The 13,846-nt window shown below is 40.5% G+C and overlaps 1 protein-coding gene across 1 annotated transcript in view; it reads right to left on the bottom strand.

The window, feature by feature from the left end:
• The window catches only part of LOC119730672 (IgGFc-binding protein-like), a 73,844-nt gene that overhangs the window by 30,169 nt on the left and 29,829 nt on the right, over positions 1 to 13,846 (bottom strand). The window contains exons 37-60 of the mRNA XM_038203663.1: positions 13,648 to 13,822; positions 12,937 to 13,259; positions 12,128 to 12,283; positions 11,650 to 11,800; positions 11,218 to 11,400; positions 9,778 to 9,980; positions 9,340 to 9,514; positions 8,810 to 9,132; positions 8,419 to 8,574; positions 7,989 to 8,136; positions 7,083 to 7,265; positions 4,728 to 4,933; positions 4,233 to 4,398; positions 3,797 to 4,119; positions 3,422 to 3,577; positions 3,160 to 3,304; positions 2,838 to 3,020; positions 2,348 to 2,553; positions 2,025 to 2,199; positions 1,570 to 1,892; positions 1,198 to 1,353; positions 938 to 1,082; positions 616 to 798; positions 126 to 331 (exon numbers count right to left, since the gene is read on the bottom strand). Of these exons, the coding sequence (XP_038059591.1) occupies positions 126 to 331; positions 616 to 798; positions 938 to 1,082; positions 1,198 to 1,353; positions 1,570 to 1,892; positions 2,025 to 2,199; positions 2,348 to 2,553; positions 2,838 to 3,020; positions 3,160 to 3,304; positions 3,422 to 3,577; positions 3,797 to 4,119; positions 4,233 to 4,398; positions 4,728 to 4,933; positions 7,083 to 7,265; positions 7,989 to 8,136; positions 8,419 to 8,574; positions 8,810 to 9,132; positions 9,340 to 9,514; positions 9,778 to 9,980; positions 11,218 to 11,400; positions 11,650 to 11,800; positions 12,128 to 12,283; positions 12,937 to 13,259; positions 13,648 to 13,822 (4,749 nt within the window). The remainder of the gene's footprint in view (positions 1 to 125; positions 332 to 615; positions 799 to 937; positions 1,083 to 1,197; positions 1,354 to 1,569; positions 1,893 to 2,024; positions 2,200 to 2,347; positions 2,554 to 2,837; positions 3,021 to 3,159; positions 3,305 to 3,421; positions 3,578 to 3,796; positions 4,120 to 4,232; positions 4,399 to 4,727; positions 4,934 to 7,082; positions 7,266 to 7,988; positions 8,137 to 8,418; positions 8,575 to 8,809; positions 9,133 to 9,339; positions 9,515 to 9,777; positions 9,981 to 11,217; positions 11,401 to 11,649; positions 11,801 to 12,127; positions 12,284 to 12,936; positions 13,260 to 13,647; positions 13,823 to 13,846) is intronic.

Below are 13,846 nucleotides of genomic sequence, written 5' to 3'. Positions count from 1 at the left end.
CGCAATTAGTATTTTGTGCAATTTATTTGGAGCCCAATAAGTTATATTTCTGAGTAAAGAACGTGTTCATGAAAATGGTACCCCAATCTAGGGAATCGATCCCATTAAGATCGCTTGGCTCTTACCGGAAGGTAGGTAACTCCATCTTGCAAGAGACAACCACATTGGGAAGGATGGATACAGTGATCTCCTTCCAGAAGAAGACCATCAGGACAACGGCAGGTTTCGATACAAGTCTGCTGGCAGTCAGGATTACCTTGTGGCTCCTGACAGGTAGCTGGACATGCTGTGCCACAAGACTCGTATATCAGCTCACTTGAACATTGTAGCTCTGTTTTTTAAATTTAAACCAATGAAAATAATTGACTTCAGATTAGAGTCAAGGATTCATATAACGCTGTGCTTACACGTGTGCAATTTCTTGTGGGGGAAAACAGTGCGCACAGGGAACGCAGTACCCAGACAGCTCCCCGAAGAAAACTCACGAGTGAACAAAGCGTATCGCTATTCCATATCAGGGGTATGTAAACTTTGACAAGCACAAAAACAATCTTCTCAATACTTCATTCGAAAAGAAGAATCGTAGCAATCTTAAGAATAGTAATTGAAACTTACGACACATCTCCTTCTCCCTTTTCCAGTCGTCTAGAATTTGTCCAGATACACGGCAAGCTTCAGCATAACTCTCAGCGCTGTCACAAACTAAATCATCTTCAGGAAGAGTCTCACAAAGATCGTACAAACAAGACGCATGATAAGGTCCTGGATCCACAAAATCATGACAAGGTGCAAAGGGGCCTGGAAAATGGAGCAAAAGAGAAGTAACAATTCTGATCGCACCCCTTCGTAAAGAATAAGAAAACCACCCGTGACACCTGCACAATATAATTATAAAAACTGAGGAAAAGATCAGGCCAGAACTTAATATTTTGCCCACCTGTTACATCAATCAGTATGTAGCAAAGATCCGATGCCTGACGATACAGCTCAGATCCCTCAAGACAAGGCGGCGGGTCAACTGGTGGTTCACATCCCATCGTGTCCACAGCCCAGCTATGGCCAAAGTCAGATGGGTTTTCGGCCTAGATTAAGAAAACGGTCGCTGTCAGAATACAATGATAAGTGAGCAGTCCAATCGCAACAAATGATTCTTGATGGTGAAAATAATGAAAACGGATTTTTTTTTTTTTTTTTTACCAGTGATCCATCGGGAAGTGTGTAGTCATTGTCTTGATCCCCGTCAAAGGTTCCGCACAGGCCGCAGACTGTATTCCAATACGTCGCTGCAACTGTGATCACAAATTTACTCTTGCCGTTCCACTTAATCTCAAGGTCAAAGCTTGTAGTTAGGACCTGAAAGAAATGCAAAACTCTGCAGCATATACCGTTGCGCCCTGACATATCTACTGAACCATTCTTGACATATGGCATTTTAATATATGTCGATGCTGAACCTTCCCGTCTATCAATGCCTACCTCAATTTGAATATGGAACCAGAATGTATTTCAGCACAATAAATTGTAAAGGACATCTCTACCAGCTCTCAAAATGGTCAGGAAACAACTTACCACATCGCCCCCAGATTTTCGAATACTGACTCCATTCGATTGCAGAGCAGGTAGTGATACGGTTATACCGTCGATTTGCACCTCTCCTCTTTGGAGTAAAGCGTACTGCTTTCCTCCAAAGTCCAACACAATTTCTCTCGTGAACGAGACGCGCTCAGATGGCATTCTCTTTAGGTTGTTAGCAATCACATGGAATGATGGAAGCACAGACGAGTTTCGGCAGTCTCTGACAAGTGTATATTCACAATCCCCCTGGAAATCGTACTCGACACCGTCAAAGGTTACGTAATGAGGATCTCCCCAAGCCATGCACATGCCGGAGGCTAAATACAAATGAAATCAAATCAGAAACAAATCAAATCAGACTTTCTTCAGCTGTAACACTGAGCTTTAAAACGTGGGCTCAGCTTAGGGATGGTAAAAAGGTGTAAAGTTCCAAAATATATTAGCCCTACCTCGTTGACAGTTCAATCCATCACCGACATATCCTTTTCTGCAGTAACAGTTTCGAACGCCGTTCTTAATGCCACATTTGGCAAACTGGTCACATTCCAAACTAGAACACTGTGCTTGGCCGGCGTCACAAACACATTTTTGGCTGCAGTCGGTAGATACCCACTCGCCCCCATTCTGCGGGTAAATCAAACATCAATCGCAATTAGTATTTTGCGCAATTTATTTGGAGCCCAATAAGTTATATTTCTGAGTAAAGAACGTGTTCATGAAAATGATACCCCAATCTAGGGAATCGATCCCATTAAGATCGCTTGGCTCTTACCGGAAGGTAGGTAACTCCATCTTGCAAGAGACAACCACATTGGGAAGGATGGATACAATGATCTCCTTCCAGAAGAAGACCATCAGGACAACGGCAGGTTTCGATACAAGTCTGCTGGCAGTCAGGATTACCTTGTGGCTCCTGACAGGTAGCTGGACATGCTGTGCCACAAGACTCGTATATCAGCTCACTGGGACATTGTAGCTCTGTTTTTTAAATTTAAACCAATGAAAATAATTGACTTCAGATTAGAGTCAAGGATTCATATAACGCTGTGCTTCCACGTGTGCAATTTCTTGTGGGGGAAAACAGTGCGCACAGGGAACGCAGTACCCAGACAGCTCCCCGAAGAAAACTCACGAGTGAACAAAGCGTATCGCTATTCCATATCAGGGGTATGTAAACTTTGACAAGCACAAAAACAATCTTCTCAATACTTCTTTCGAAAAGAAGAATCGTAGCAATCTTAAGAATAGTAATTGAAACTTACGACACATCTCCTTCTCCCTTTTCCAGTCGTCTAGAATTTGTCCAGATACACGGCAAGCTTCAGCATAACTCTCAGCGCTGTCACAAACCAAATCATCTTCAGGAAGAGTCTCACAAAGATCGTACAAACAAGACGCATGATAAGGTCCTGGATCCACAAAATCATGACAAGGTGCAAAGGGGCCTGGAAAATGGAGCAAAAGAGAAGAAACAATTCTGATCGCACCCCTTCGTAAAGAATAAGAAAACCACCCGTGACACCTGCACAATATAATTATAAAAACTGAGGAAAAGATCAGGCCAGAACTTAATATTTTGCCCACCTGTTACATCAATCAGTATGTAGCAAAGATCCGATGCCTGACGATACAGCTCAGATCCCTCAAGACAAGGCGGCGGGTCAACTGGTGGTTCACATCCCATCGTGTCCACAGCCCAGCTATGGCCAAAGTCAGATGGGTTTTCGGCCTAGATCAAGAAAACGGTCGCTGTCAGAATACAATGATAAGTGAGCAGTCCAATCGCAACAAATGATTCTTGATGGTGAAAATAATGAAAACGGATTTTTTTTTTTTTTTTTTTTACCAGTGATCCATCGGGAAGTGTGTAGTCATTGTCTTGATCCCCGTCAAAGGTTCCGCACAGGCCGCAGACTGTATTCCAATACGTCGCTGCAACTGTGATCACAAATTTACCCTTGCCGTTCCACTTAATCTCAAGGTCAAAGCTTGTAGTAAGGACCTGAAAGAAATGCAAAACTCTGCAGCATATACCGTTGCACCCTGACATATCTACTGAACCATTCTTGACATATGGCATTTTAAATATATGTCAATGCTGAACCTTCCCGTTTATCAATGCCTATACCTTTATTTGAATATGGAAACAGAATGTATTGCAGCACAATAAATTGTGAATGACATCTCTACCAGCTCTCAAAATGGTCAGGAAACAACTTACCACATCGCCCCCAGATTTTCGAATACTGACTCCATTCGATTGCAGAACAGGTAGTGATACGGTTATACCGTCGATTTGCACCTCTCCTCTTTGGAGTAAAGCGTACTGCTTTCCTCCAAAGTCCAACACAATTTCTCTCGTGAACGAGACGCGCTCAGATGGCTTTCTCTTTAGGTTGTTAGCAATCACGTGGAATGATGGAAGCACAGACGAGTTGCGGCAGTCTCTGACAAGTGTATATTCACAATCCCCCTGGAAATCGTACTCGACACCGTCAAAGGTTACGTAATGAGGATCTCCCCAAGCCATGCACATGCCAGGACCTAGATGTATAAACATGATTTGAAGTTAAGAAGGATATGCTTCTGGGAATATTTGCGTTGCCTTTGAACTTAATTGTAAGAATTTTGGTCTTTTTTGTATGGGATGTTATTACCTCTTTGGCAATCTGTTCCGTCTCCCTCAAACCCATGGTTGCAGTAGCAGTCACGAACACCACCTTTTATGGCGCACTTTGCTGCCTCATGACATCCGATCGGCGTACATCTACCGCCACATATGCATTTTTCTGTACAGTCAGGCGACACCCAGACTTCACCGAGCTATAATATAACAAGTATAAATTCATGATGACCAAAAATGGATGTTCGGTTTAAAAACAGAAAATGATTGATGATTATAATAATTAAGAATGACAGTTCAGATAGATGACCAACACACATTTCATTTCGGTGAAAAAAAACCCTAGGCATTTTTGTCATGAAGCCCTAATTTGGAAAGGCCTCGTAGGGAGAATAATTTCCTTTTGCTTTCGCATACCATGAAACAAACTGGTGTGTAAAATTTGATTATGCAAGGCTTAACCTTTCTCTCAAGAATGGTGATCGCGAGTATGCACTTAATGTGAACCTTGCAGGTAAACATGACTTACAGGAATATATGACAGGCCGTTGTTTAAGAGGCATCCGCATTCAAATGGTTCAATGCAGCGATCACCTTCGAGCAGTAAACCGTCTGGGCAGCGACAGGTTTCGATGCAAGATTGCGAGCAATTTGAAGCACCCTGCGGCTCTTGGCAGGTGGCATGGCAAGCTGTTCCGCAAGCATCGTACATTAGACCATCTGCACATTGTAGTTCTGGAGACAAAAAACCAATAACTTATACTACTTAAAACATGTTGGTCTAGTTAGTTTTTATTTGCTGGTGACAAAATACTATTTGACTGATGAAAAAATACTATATGTTTTCCCGGCCAATTTCACCAAGTTTTCATTCAATTTAACGCCTGGCTCATTCGATTTGGATTGAAATTGAAAGATCATGCAGATCGGCATTCGACAATCAAAAAGAATCTTTCAATTTCACTATCCGAGCATTCTATCGCCTTTTAGCTTCACTCGGCCCTATCAAAGGTGCATTCATATTAAAAGTATCGCGTTGTTCATTCAATTTCGTCTAAACCATTAGTAAGGGGTTGATCGGGCATTCGTTTTCATTAATGGGCAAACATGTTTCACATTTTGTCAAACATCTTTTAAGACTTCATACGTGTCGGTATTTCTTAGCGAATCATATTTGATGACTTCAAACCGTAGATTGACTTTCTTTCTTATAAAGGGTATGTGCAGTGAATTTTTCTCAGGAATTCTTTTTGCGCAACTCTGTGAAATGTAAGAAGCCTACACATTTGACAACACTTTTTGGGTTAATCTTATTGTACACGTGCACTTCTTTAAGCATTTAAAAGTTTCCATGTTTTTCTCCGGACTAACGCTGTTACTGTGATGTCATTCCAGGAAGACACTGTTCAGTTTAAGGTTTTTCTTTCAAATTATTCATCCAAAATTTGCTAATTGAAAACATTTCTGGGAAAGGGATGGTCATTGGCTTACTGCCATGTACTGACACATCATATAATCACCAAATAAAAGAAATTTATGACAGCAAAATATCTAAAATCCTAGCAATTTTTTGGGCTGAAATAGCCGTGTAACATTAATCATGCTCGGAATGCCATCACAGGTTTTCTAATGAATATGAAATTTTGCATTAGAAACTTGCAAATAAGGTTAAATGTGACACAAAGATGTATTTTCAAGGTTTGCATTGAAAAGTTTGCATGGGCCCTGTGAATATGGTAAGTAGTTCGGTCAGATATACGTAAGAAAACATTTAAGAAATAACGCAAGAGAAATGTTCCCGACGGTACAACCATTTCCAAACATAATACGTATCCTGATGTCTTGCACGTCAAGAAATCGTCAACTTAAAAAAGACCCTTGACCAAACGTTTAACAAGTAGAAAAGATCAACAGTGAAAAAGAAATTATCTTAGTCCCTTTCAATTCATTATTTCGTTGCATCTTGTTTCCCTCATATCAGTTAATTTGTAACACTGTAAATTTTACAGTCATCAAGATTTTTTTTTGGGGGGGGGGGAAATGAACCTCGGAGAAAAATAGGAAATAATATCGATTAAAAAATCTAACTAATTTAAATGACCAAACGATTAAAGCGATTGCCCATAAACGAATAAGAGACGAACAGCATGGTTATACGTTATAAGCGCACAGATGTTCGCTTATTTGAATGCATCAACCGTCAAAAGGTTGCAAAGACTTAATTTAAGCCTGCTACAAGTTAAGTCTTGAATGCACCAAAACGAAATAGGCTGCCCAAAAACGAAAACGAACATTCACAGCAAAATCTTGGCTGCCTAAAAATGAAATTGAATGAACCCCAAATGAAAAAGAAACCCCAATTGGACCACATTTGCAAAACTCACGCGAATTTGAATGGCTGATAATGAAACTGATTAGAAAAATTCGGAAATTCGCCGGGAAAACCTATATTTGTAAACACGTTGAAAAAAGCTTAAAACTCCCGATTTCACTTTGAAAATCACATTTGATGGAGAATTTTACATTAACGCACAGATTGTTTACAAATAACCTTTCTTATTTATACAATGCCCAAAACGCATGCAAAATATAAAAATAATTTATTTTGATATTAAAAATACTTTAAAGTAAATGAAAAAAAAACTGAATATAAATTTGAGAGCATTATCACTGAGATCGAAACATACACAAAACGTGCTCAAACACATTGTGCGTAGACTTAAAAAGGCGAAAGAGATCTCTTGGTTGAAAATACGTTAATTTATAATTAGTTTGGGAGTTGTGTTGCGCATCAATCTGATATGAGGAAATGCACACCTAAGACCTTCAATGTCATAAAAAAAACCCGATTTAGATCGACAGAAAATCTTTAAAATAAACGTACGGCACTGCAGCGTTACAGTCTTCCAGCTCCCAGGTCTACCCCCAGCTTGCTTGCAGGCTTGTGCATAGCTCTCTAAACTGTCACAGAGAAGTGAATCATCAGGAAGAGAGGCACAGAGATCATACTGACATGATTCGTGGTATGGTGTTGGGTCGACAAAATCATGACATGAGGCGAATGGTCCTGCCAAAAAAGAGATGATCGAATGGGTATATTTTAATATTTATTATAGTGCAAACTGAGCAGTCAATTTGAATTGTTGTACTTTTTATAGAAATGATTAAACAACGCGGCTTCTCGGGGAAGCATGGAGAGGGCTGGCAAACTAAAACCAACAATCCAGCAAATTTGGCCCACAATTGCGTTCAGTGAAGTAAATTTTGTCACTTCAGGCACTCCATACAGAATACATTTAAATGTTGGAAGAAAGATGCAGGGTTACAGTATCCGAACGATTATCAGGAAAGTATTGAGCTCGAAATAGGAAATTTGCACTGGAATATCTTGACTGAGGAACATGCATGTGTACGATAATATAATAATGACAATATTCAATGATCCATTATCCGGTTCGTTAGTAAAAACGTCATACACGCGCGCCCACCACTGATTAACCTACTAGCGCCCATTGGATAACACTCAAATTGCGTTAACTTCCGGTTCAAATGATTCCAATGCATGCTACTTAACGGGCAGTGGATGTGGTTTAAACTGACGTGACTTTACACTAAACGAACCGGACACATAATAAGCGTAGTTTTTCTTTTGTAGCAATTAACATAATAAACCGAACATGAGCTCGGCACAGCATTAGTGGCAGATAGGGCATGTTATTGGTATTGTAAATAACTTATCCAAAGTTTGATTTTCTGATAGCAAATCACAAATCTTAGGTTAAATACGTACCCGACTCTTTTATGAGTATGTAGCACAAGTCGTTAGCCTGTTCGAACTTGTCAGTATTATCTTCGCAGGGATGCGGGGTATCTGGTGAGGATTTACATTGTTCTACATCAAGCGCCCAACTGTTGCCGAATTCCGTCTCGCTGTTGACCTGAAAGGATGTAAAGAAAACAACCGTAACTGCAAAGTTGAACAAATTACCAGCATATACAAGATTGCTCGTCAACCAACAAACCATCCTACTCCTTCAGCCTAGAAACCAGCTATTTTGCTAAAAAAATTGTAGCAAAGACACTAAATTTCCATGGACATAACCAACAAGCAAACACATGTGATTTGAAGGAAAAAAAACACCAATTGTAGCAAAGGCACCAGGTTTAAATGGACATAACCAACAAGCAAACACATGATTTGAAATAGTCCATTTCCTCACTAGTTCACCATCAGACCGTCTGTAATCGTTCAGTCTGTCTCCGTCAAACGTTCCACACAGTCCACACGTGTTGTTCCAGTACTGGTATGGCACCTCTACTTTGACCGTACTGGAACCGTCCCATTGGATAATCAGCTGGAAATTTGTAGTTAGCACCTATAATGGAATAACAAAACAAACCAATAAGCAACAACAAATGCGAATTGAAGACAGAACGTTATGCTGCCATTACTTTTCTGCACAATGAACTATGCATTCTTGAAAAAAATCTTGGAAAACCTGCTTGCCATTAAGCATTTTTTTTCATACTTCTTGATGCAACAATCTCTTCAAAATCTTCGGAGAATTTTGTTCCTATGTTCAAGGCTGTGATTCCTGTACAATTGCTTACCAAATTTCGGCCGGATATTCTGATATTGACTCCATCTGGACGCAGCACAGGTGGTGAAAGCGTTACTCCATCAACTCGAATCTCTCTATGGCTACGAAGATAGTACATCGTGCCTCTCAATATTAAGGTCACTTCTCGAGTAAAGGAAACTGTTTCAGAGGGCTTCCTCTTGGCATTTTTGACGATGACGTGGAACGAATCTTCTTCGGAGCTATTCCTGCAGTCCCTGACCAGAGTGTATTCACAGTCACCCTGGAAGTCATACTTGACACCATCAAAAGTGATGTAATGAGGATCACCCCAGGCTGTGCATACTCCAGGAGCTATCGAGATACGGAATCAATGATATCTAGGCTCAGCGAAGATGATGATGTTGGTTATTGGCCTTCTAATACGGGGTTATTTGAAGGATAGAGTAATGACCATTTAATTTTTGAAAATGGATAAAGAAAATAATTGAATTGAATTGAATTACCAGCAAGTTACAGTACTTGAAGCAACGACATGATTCGGATATCGTTTGTGATTACCTCTTGAACAATCTTGACCATCTCCCATGAAACCATCCATACAATAGCAATCGCGAACACCGCCTTTGGGGATGCAACGTGCGAACTCATGGCAGCCATAATCTTGACAACTCAGATGTCCTCCATCACAGATGCACTTGCGCGAACAGTCAGCTTGCAGCCAGGTTTCTCCGGACTAAATAAAAAAGATAGCGGAAGGCTAAGATCAATAAGGCAAACCTATTTAACTCATTTAATTGATTCACAAGCGGTACCAATTAAAATCGTTACCAAATCGGTGAAGTGGCATGGACGTGGACAACTTGAAGCTGGAAAGCACCGGCTATTATTATTAAACTTGGACAGCAAAATAATTCTAATAATGCAACCAGGCAAATAATCATGTTTATATGATTATACATACAAATACATTAATTGTTTACCAATGCCCCTACTTACTTGAAGGTAAATCCCTTCCTCCAACATGCACCCACACTGTGATTCTTCAATGCACTGGCCACCGTCTAACAGAGTACCATCAGGACATCGGCAGCCCTCAACACAGACATCAGGGCAGTTTAAGGAGCTATTCCTATCCACACAGGTGGGAGGGCACGCGGTGCCGCAAGAGTCGAATATTTTACCATCTTCGCACTCGACACCTGTGGGTGTATTATTGGAATATTTAGTGGCTCGACCTTCACAAAAATGTCCCAAAAACAAAATATTAGTAAATACGATACACCTATAGCAGATATCGGTCTCTTTTAGTTATTATTTGGGCTATTTATCTCCTATTTACCAGAGAGCAAACAAACTAATTCCTTGTCAAGATCAAAGTACGTCAATAAACCACGTTTGTTATTTTGACATTTGGATGCAAAAAACCTCACTCTTTTATTTCTTATAAAATTAATCAGCATTATAATATTTTTTATAAGGGGAAAAAAGAACGGAAAATATTAGCACATTATTTTTTTTAGGGAATTTTGCATCAAACTACATGTATATTGTTACATCGCGTACTTGGATACTGCAAGGGCGGATCCAGGGGGGGGGGGCCAAAGGGGGCCATGGCCCCCCCCAAAACGAGACAAATTTTTTTTTTTTTAATGTGACATCGCAATAAAGGCAGGCAATGAGTACACCACCATCTTTTCCTCAAACAAAATTGGTTAAAGTGGTCAGAAATTGCCTCAGATCGCACCACAGAGCAACTAGAATCCAATTTTTTTCGGGGCCCTTAAGCGGGCCCCGAACCCCACGCCGTAATTTTTTTTGACCCACTTTTTTGGGGTCCAAACATTTTTTTGGCCCCCCCCCCAATATTGTGTTCTGGATCCGCCCTTGGGATACTGTAATTTTATTGGCTAGGACGGCCACATGTCTGGACAATAAAATTGCATGTCACACACCGAGGTGATATTGCACTGCGTTTATTGGGCGCGTTTAATGAGAACTGCAATGTCAAGCGCTCAGTCTCATGTCCGTCAGAACATCAAGACCTAAATTTTCAAAGGTTATATCGCAGGGAATTAATGTATTTCTCAGACAGTAAGTTGTAACATTTTATCTTTTTGGGTAATTGGCACGACATAACAAAACAATAGACTGCTAGTGATCTGGGTTATGCCAGTTTTAACCGTCTCGGTGCGCATAGCATCTATTGGCTTCCCCTCGGGTGATCCTCAGGTGCTAAATACGTCATATCTCACATTACAGCAGTCAATTGTTAAATGGCAATCGAATTATGCCGATTTTTTTATTTAAATGTAGGTCATGACTCCTCTTCTTCTCCTCCTTTTTTTGCTTCAAAGAAACAAAAAAGGGAGTTGTGGATAGAAAGAAGTAACGAAGTACCGTAGTTATTATCCGTCCTTACGGGTCTTCAGAACTCACCACACTGTGGTCTCTCTCCCCTCCAATCGCCAGGGTTTCCACCAGCTGTCCGGCAAGCATCAGCGTACCCACTCAGACTGTTGCACAATAACTCATCATCGGGCAAAGTGACACATAGATCATACATACAAGAGTCGTAATATGGCGTAGGGTCTACGAAGTCGAAGCATGAAGCATAAGGTCCTGTGTAAACACAATATGTAATTTAAAGTAAGAGTTCAGGTTGCCTTTCCAAAGCTGTGCAAATTGGTGATAATTTCATCCAGGTGGACTTTGCTTACAATCTTCACTTGATAATTTTTTTCTCCTTAAAACACTGAATCTGTTCTTTATGTAATTACCAAAATTCATTCATTGGTCGCTAATAATCATTAAAAAGAAGCGTGATGATCTACAAAACAGAAGACATAAAGTTTCAAATTGTGTTCTTACCAGCTTCCTGTATCAGTGTGTAACACAAATCCCGTGCCAACAAGAATATATCTGATGTCTCATCATCGCAGGGGTTGCGAACATCGGGCGAGATATCACATTCGTCTCCATTAACCACCCAACTGTTTCCAAATTGATATGCACTCGTGGTCTAATATAAAACAATCAAACAAACAAAAAGTCAAACATAACAATTAAAAGGGCCAACACTTATAAATCAGTTGATACGCTTACTAAATCTGTATGGTACATTATCTGGATCGACAAATATAAACAGAATCTAAAATGTCAGAAGGTAAGTATAAAGATACTTAATCCAGGATTCCAATCCAGATACCAGATCTAGACTTTACAAAAAGATACAGCGTAGTTTTGCGGCTGTTTTGAATCTTTTTAAATTCACATGTTAATCAACACACAATGGAAAGCTTTAAATTTGTTTGTTTGGAAGATCACAATAAAGGTATTTGACCCTTACTATTGTTCCATTTGATGTGGTTAGATCGTTGCTCTGGTCGCCATCAAACGTGCCGCAGAGACCGCAGGTTCTATTCCAATAGCTGGAAGGTACAGTGATTTCTGTAGCGTAGCCCCGATCATATTTGATGATTAGCTGGAAATCAGTGGTCATTTCCTATAATAAGATTGGTAAATAAGAATCAGTTTCGGACATTATTGTGGATGTAATGAGCAACAAGGGAAAATCCATGCACTAAATGTCTTGCGTGCATGACAATGTAGCACCATAATAATCACATCAATTGAATTAAGACACAGATGGGCAGAAAGTTGATATGTGGGCCTGTAGTACGTTTTAGTGCAAGGAAAGATGAACATAAAATGTTCATATAGTTATATATATCCATGATTTGCGATGTATCCACTTCAGGGGCGTAAATCTCGGGTGGGGGTGGGGTATATAACCCCCACTTTTTGGCCAGAGGGGGATTGGCAATTGAATAAATCCCATTTTTTTGTGGTAAGAAACCAAAAATTGCGGATTTTGAGGTTTTTTTTTTTTTACCTCCCAACAACCAAAACGTATTCAATATCATTTAACAATGGGAAAAAGTACACAAGCTTAAAATGTCGTGTTGTACGCGCGAGTATACACAGATGTATACCTGCATCATAAACAGCGCCCCCTAATGTAAGGTGATGTCCAGCCCCCCCCCCCCACCTCCCGCTTTTCTAATCCCCCACTCGCCGTCACAGATTTACGCCACTGATCCACTTAGAACTCCGCTGTACTCGCTCGGACTTAGTACAAAAGTTTTAGGTAATTACCAGATAAGGTCCTGCATCTCTGACCACAACACCAGAAGGATGAAGCAAAGGTAGAGTAACTGTTACTCCGTCTAGTCGCACCTCACCTCCTCTAATAAACGTAAATACCGATCCCATGTACTCCAGCTGAAGTTCCTGTAGGAAGGACACGATTTCCGAAGGCTTCCGCTTGCTGTTCTTGGAGATGAGATGGAAGGAAGGAAGGGATGTTGTGTTCAGACAGTCCCTGACGAGTGTGTACTGACAGGCGCCTTGGTAGTCGTACAGGAAGTTATCAAAAGTAATGTAATGGGGATCGCCCCACACCACGCAGACACCGGGAGCTGAAGAGTGATGCAGTAAAAGTAACGAAAGTGATACATAATGCAAACATTTTTTTATTAATAAGTTTTGAAGAAAAAAAAAAGACATACAAAGAAGTGACAATAATAGATGTTTTCTGTCACGCTATTCCTGGTAATAAGGTGGGAAGTCTGACTACCATAATGATAACATTTTGAAACCTAGCCGCTTTTACTGGAAAGAAGTATTTAAAGAGTTGGGAAATCCAACGGGCAAGTATACGTCTTTGGTGTATAAATATGAAAGAACGTGCTTGATAAAATCCCATGATCGGCAGTTTCCTTGTGTATAAATCTAGCGCTTATCAAATCTGTACACTTCAGTTTACACTCGCCATGTTTCATGTGTCATTCACTGTAGCTGCCCTACCTGGAACACAGCTGCCTCCATCCAGTATGTATCCTTCTGTGCAGTAACAATCACGGACACCAGCTTTGATGGTACACTCTGCAAACGGTTGACACTGGTTGGCTTCACATGAAAAGCTAGCCGACTGGCAGGTACACTTCCTCGAACATCCCTCGTCTAGTATTGTGCTGCCGGACTAATGATAACAATATTCATCTGC

This window comes from Patiria miniata, unplaced genomic scaffold, assembly GCF_015706575.1.
Source record: "Patiria miniata isolate m_02_andy unplaced genomic scaffold, ASM1570657v1 HiC_scaffold_22, whole genome shotgun sequence".
In the NCBI taxonomy this organism is placed as follows: Eukaryota; Metazoa; Echinodermata; class Asteroidea; order Valvatida; family Asterinidae; genus Patiria; species Patiria miniata.
Note: the sequence above shows the minus strand (reverse complement) of the source record. Positions and strands in the feature narration are given on the sequence as shown.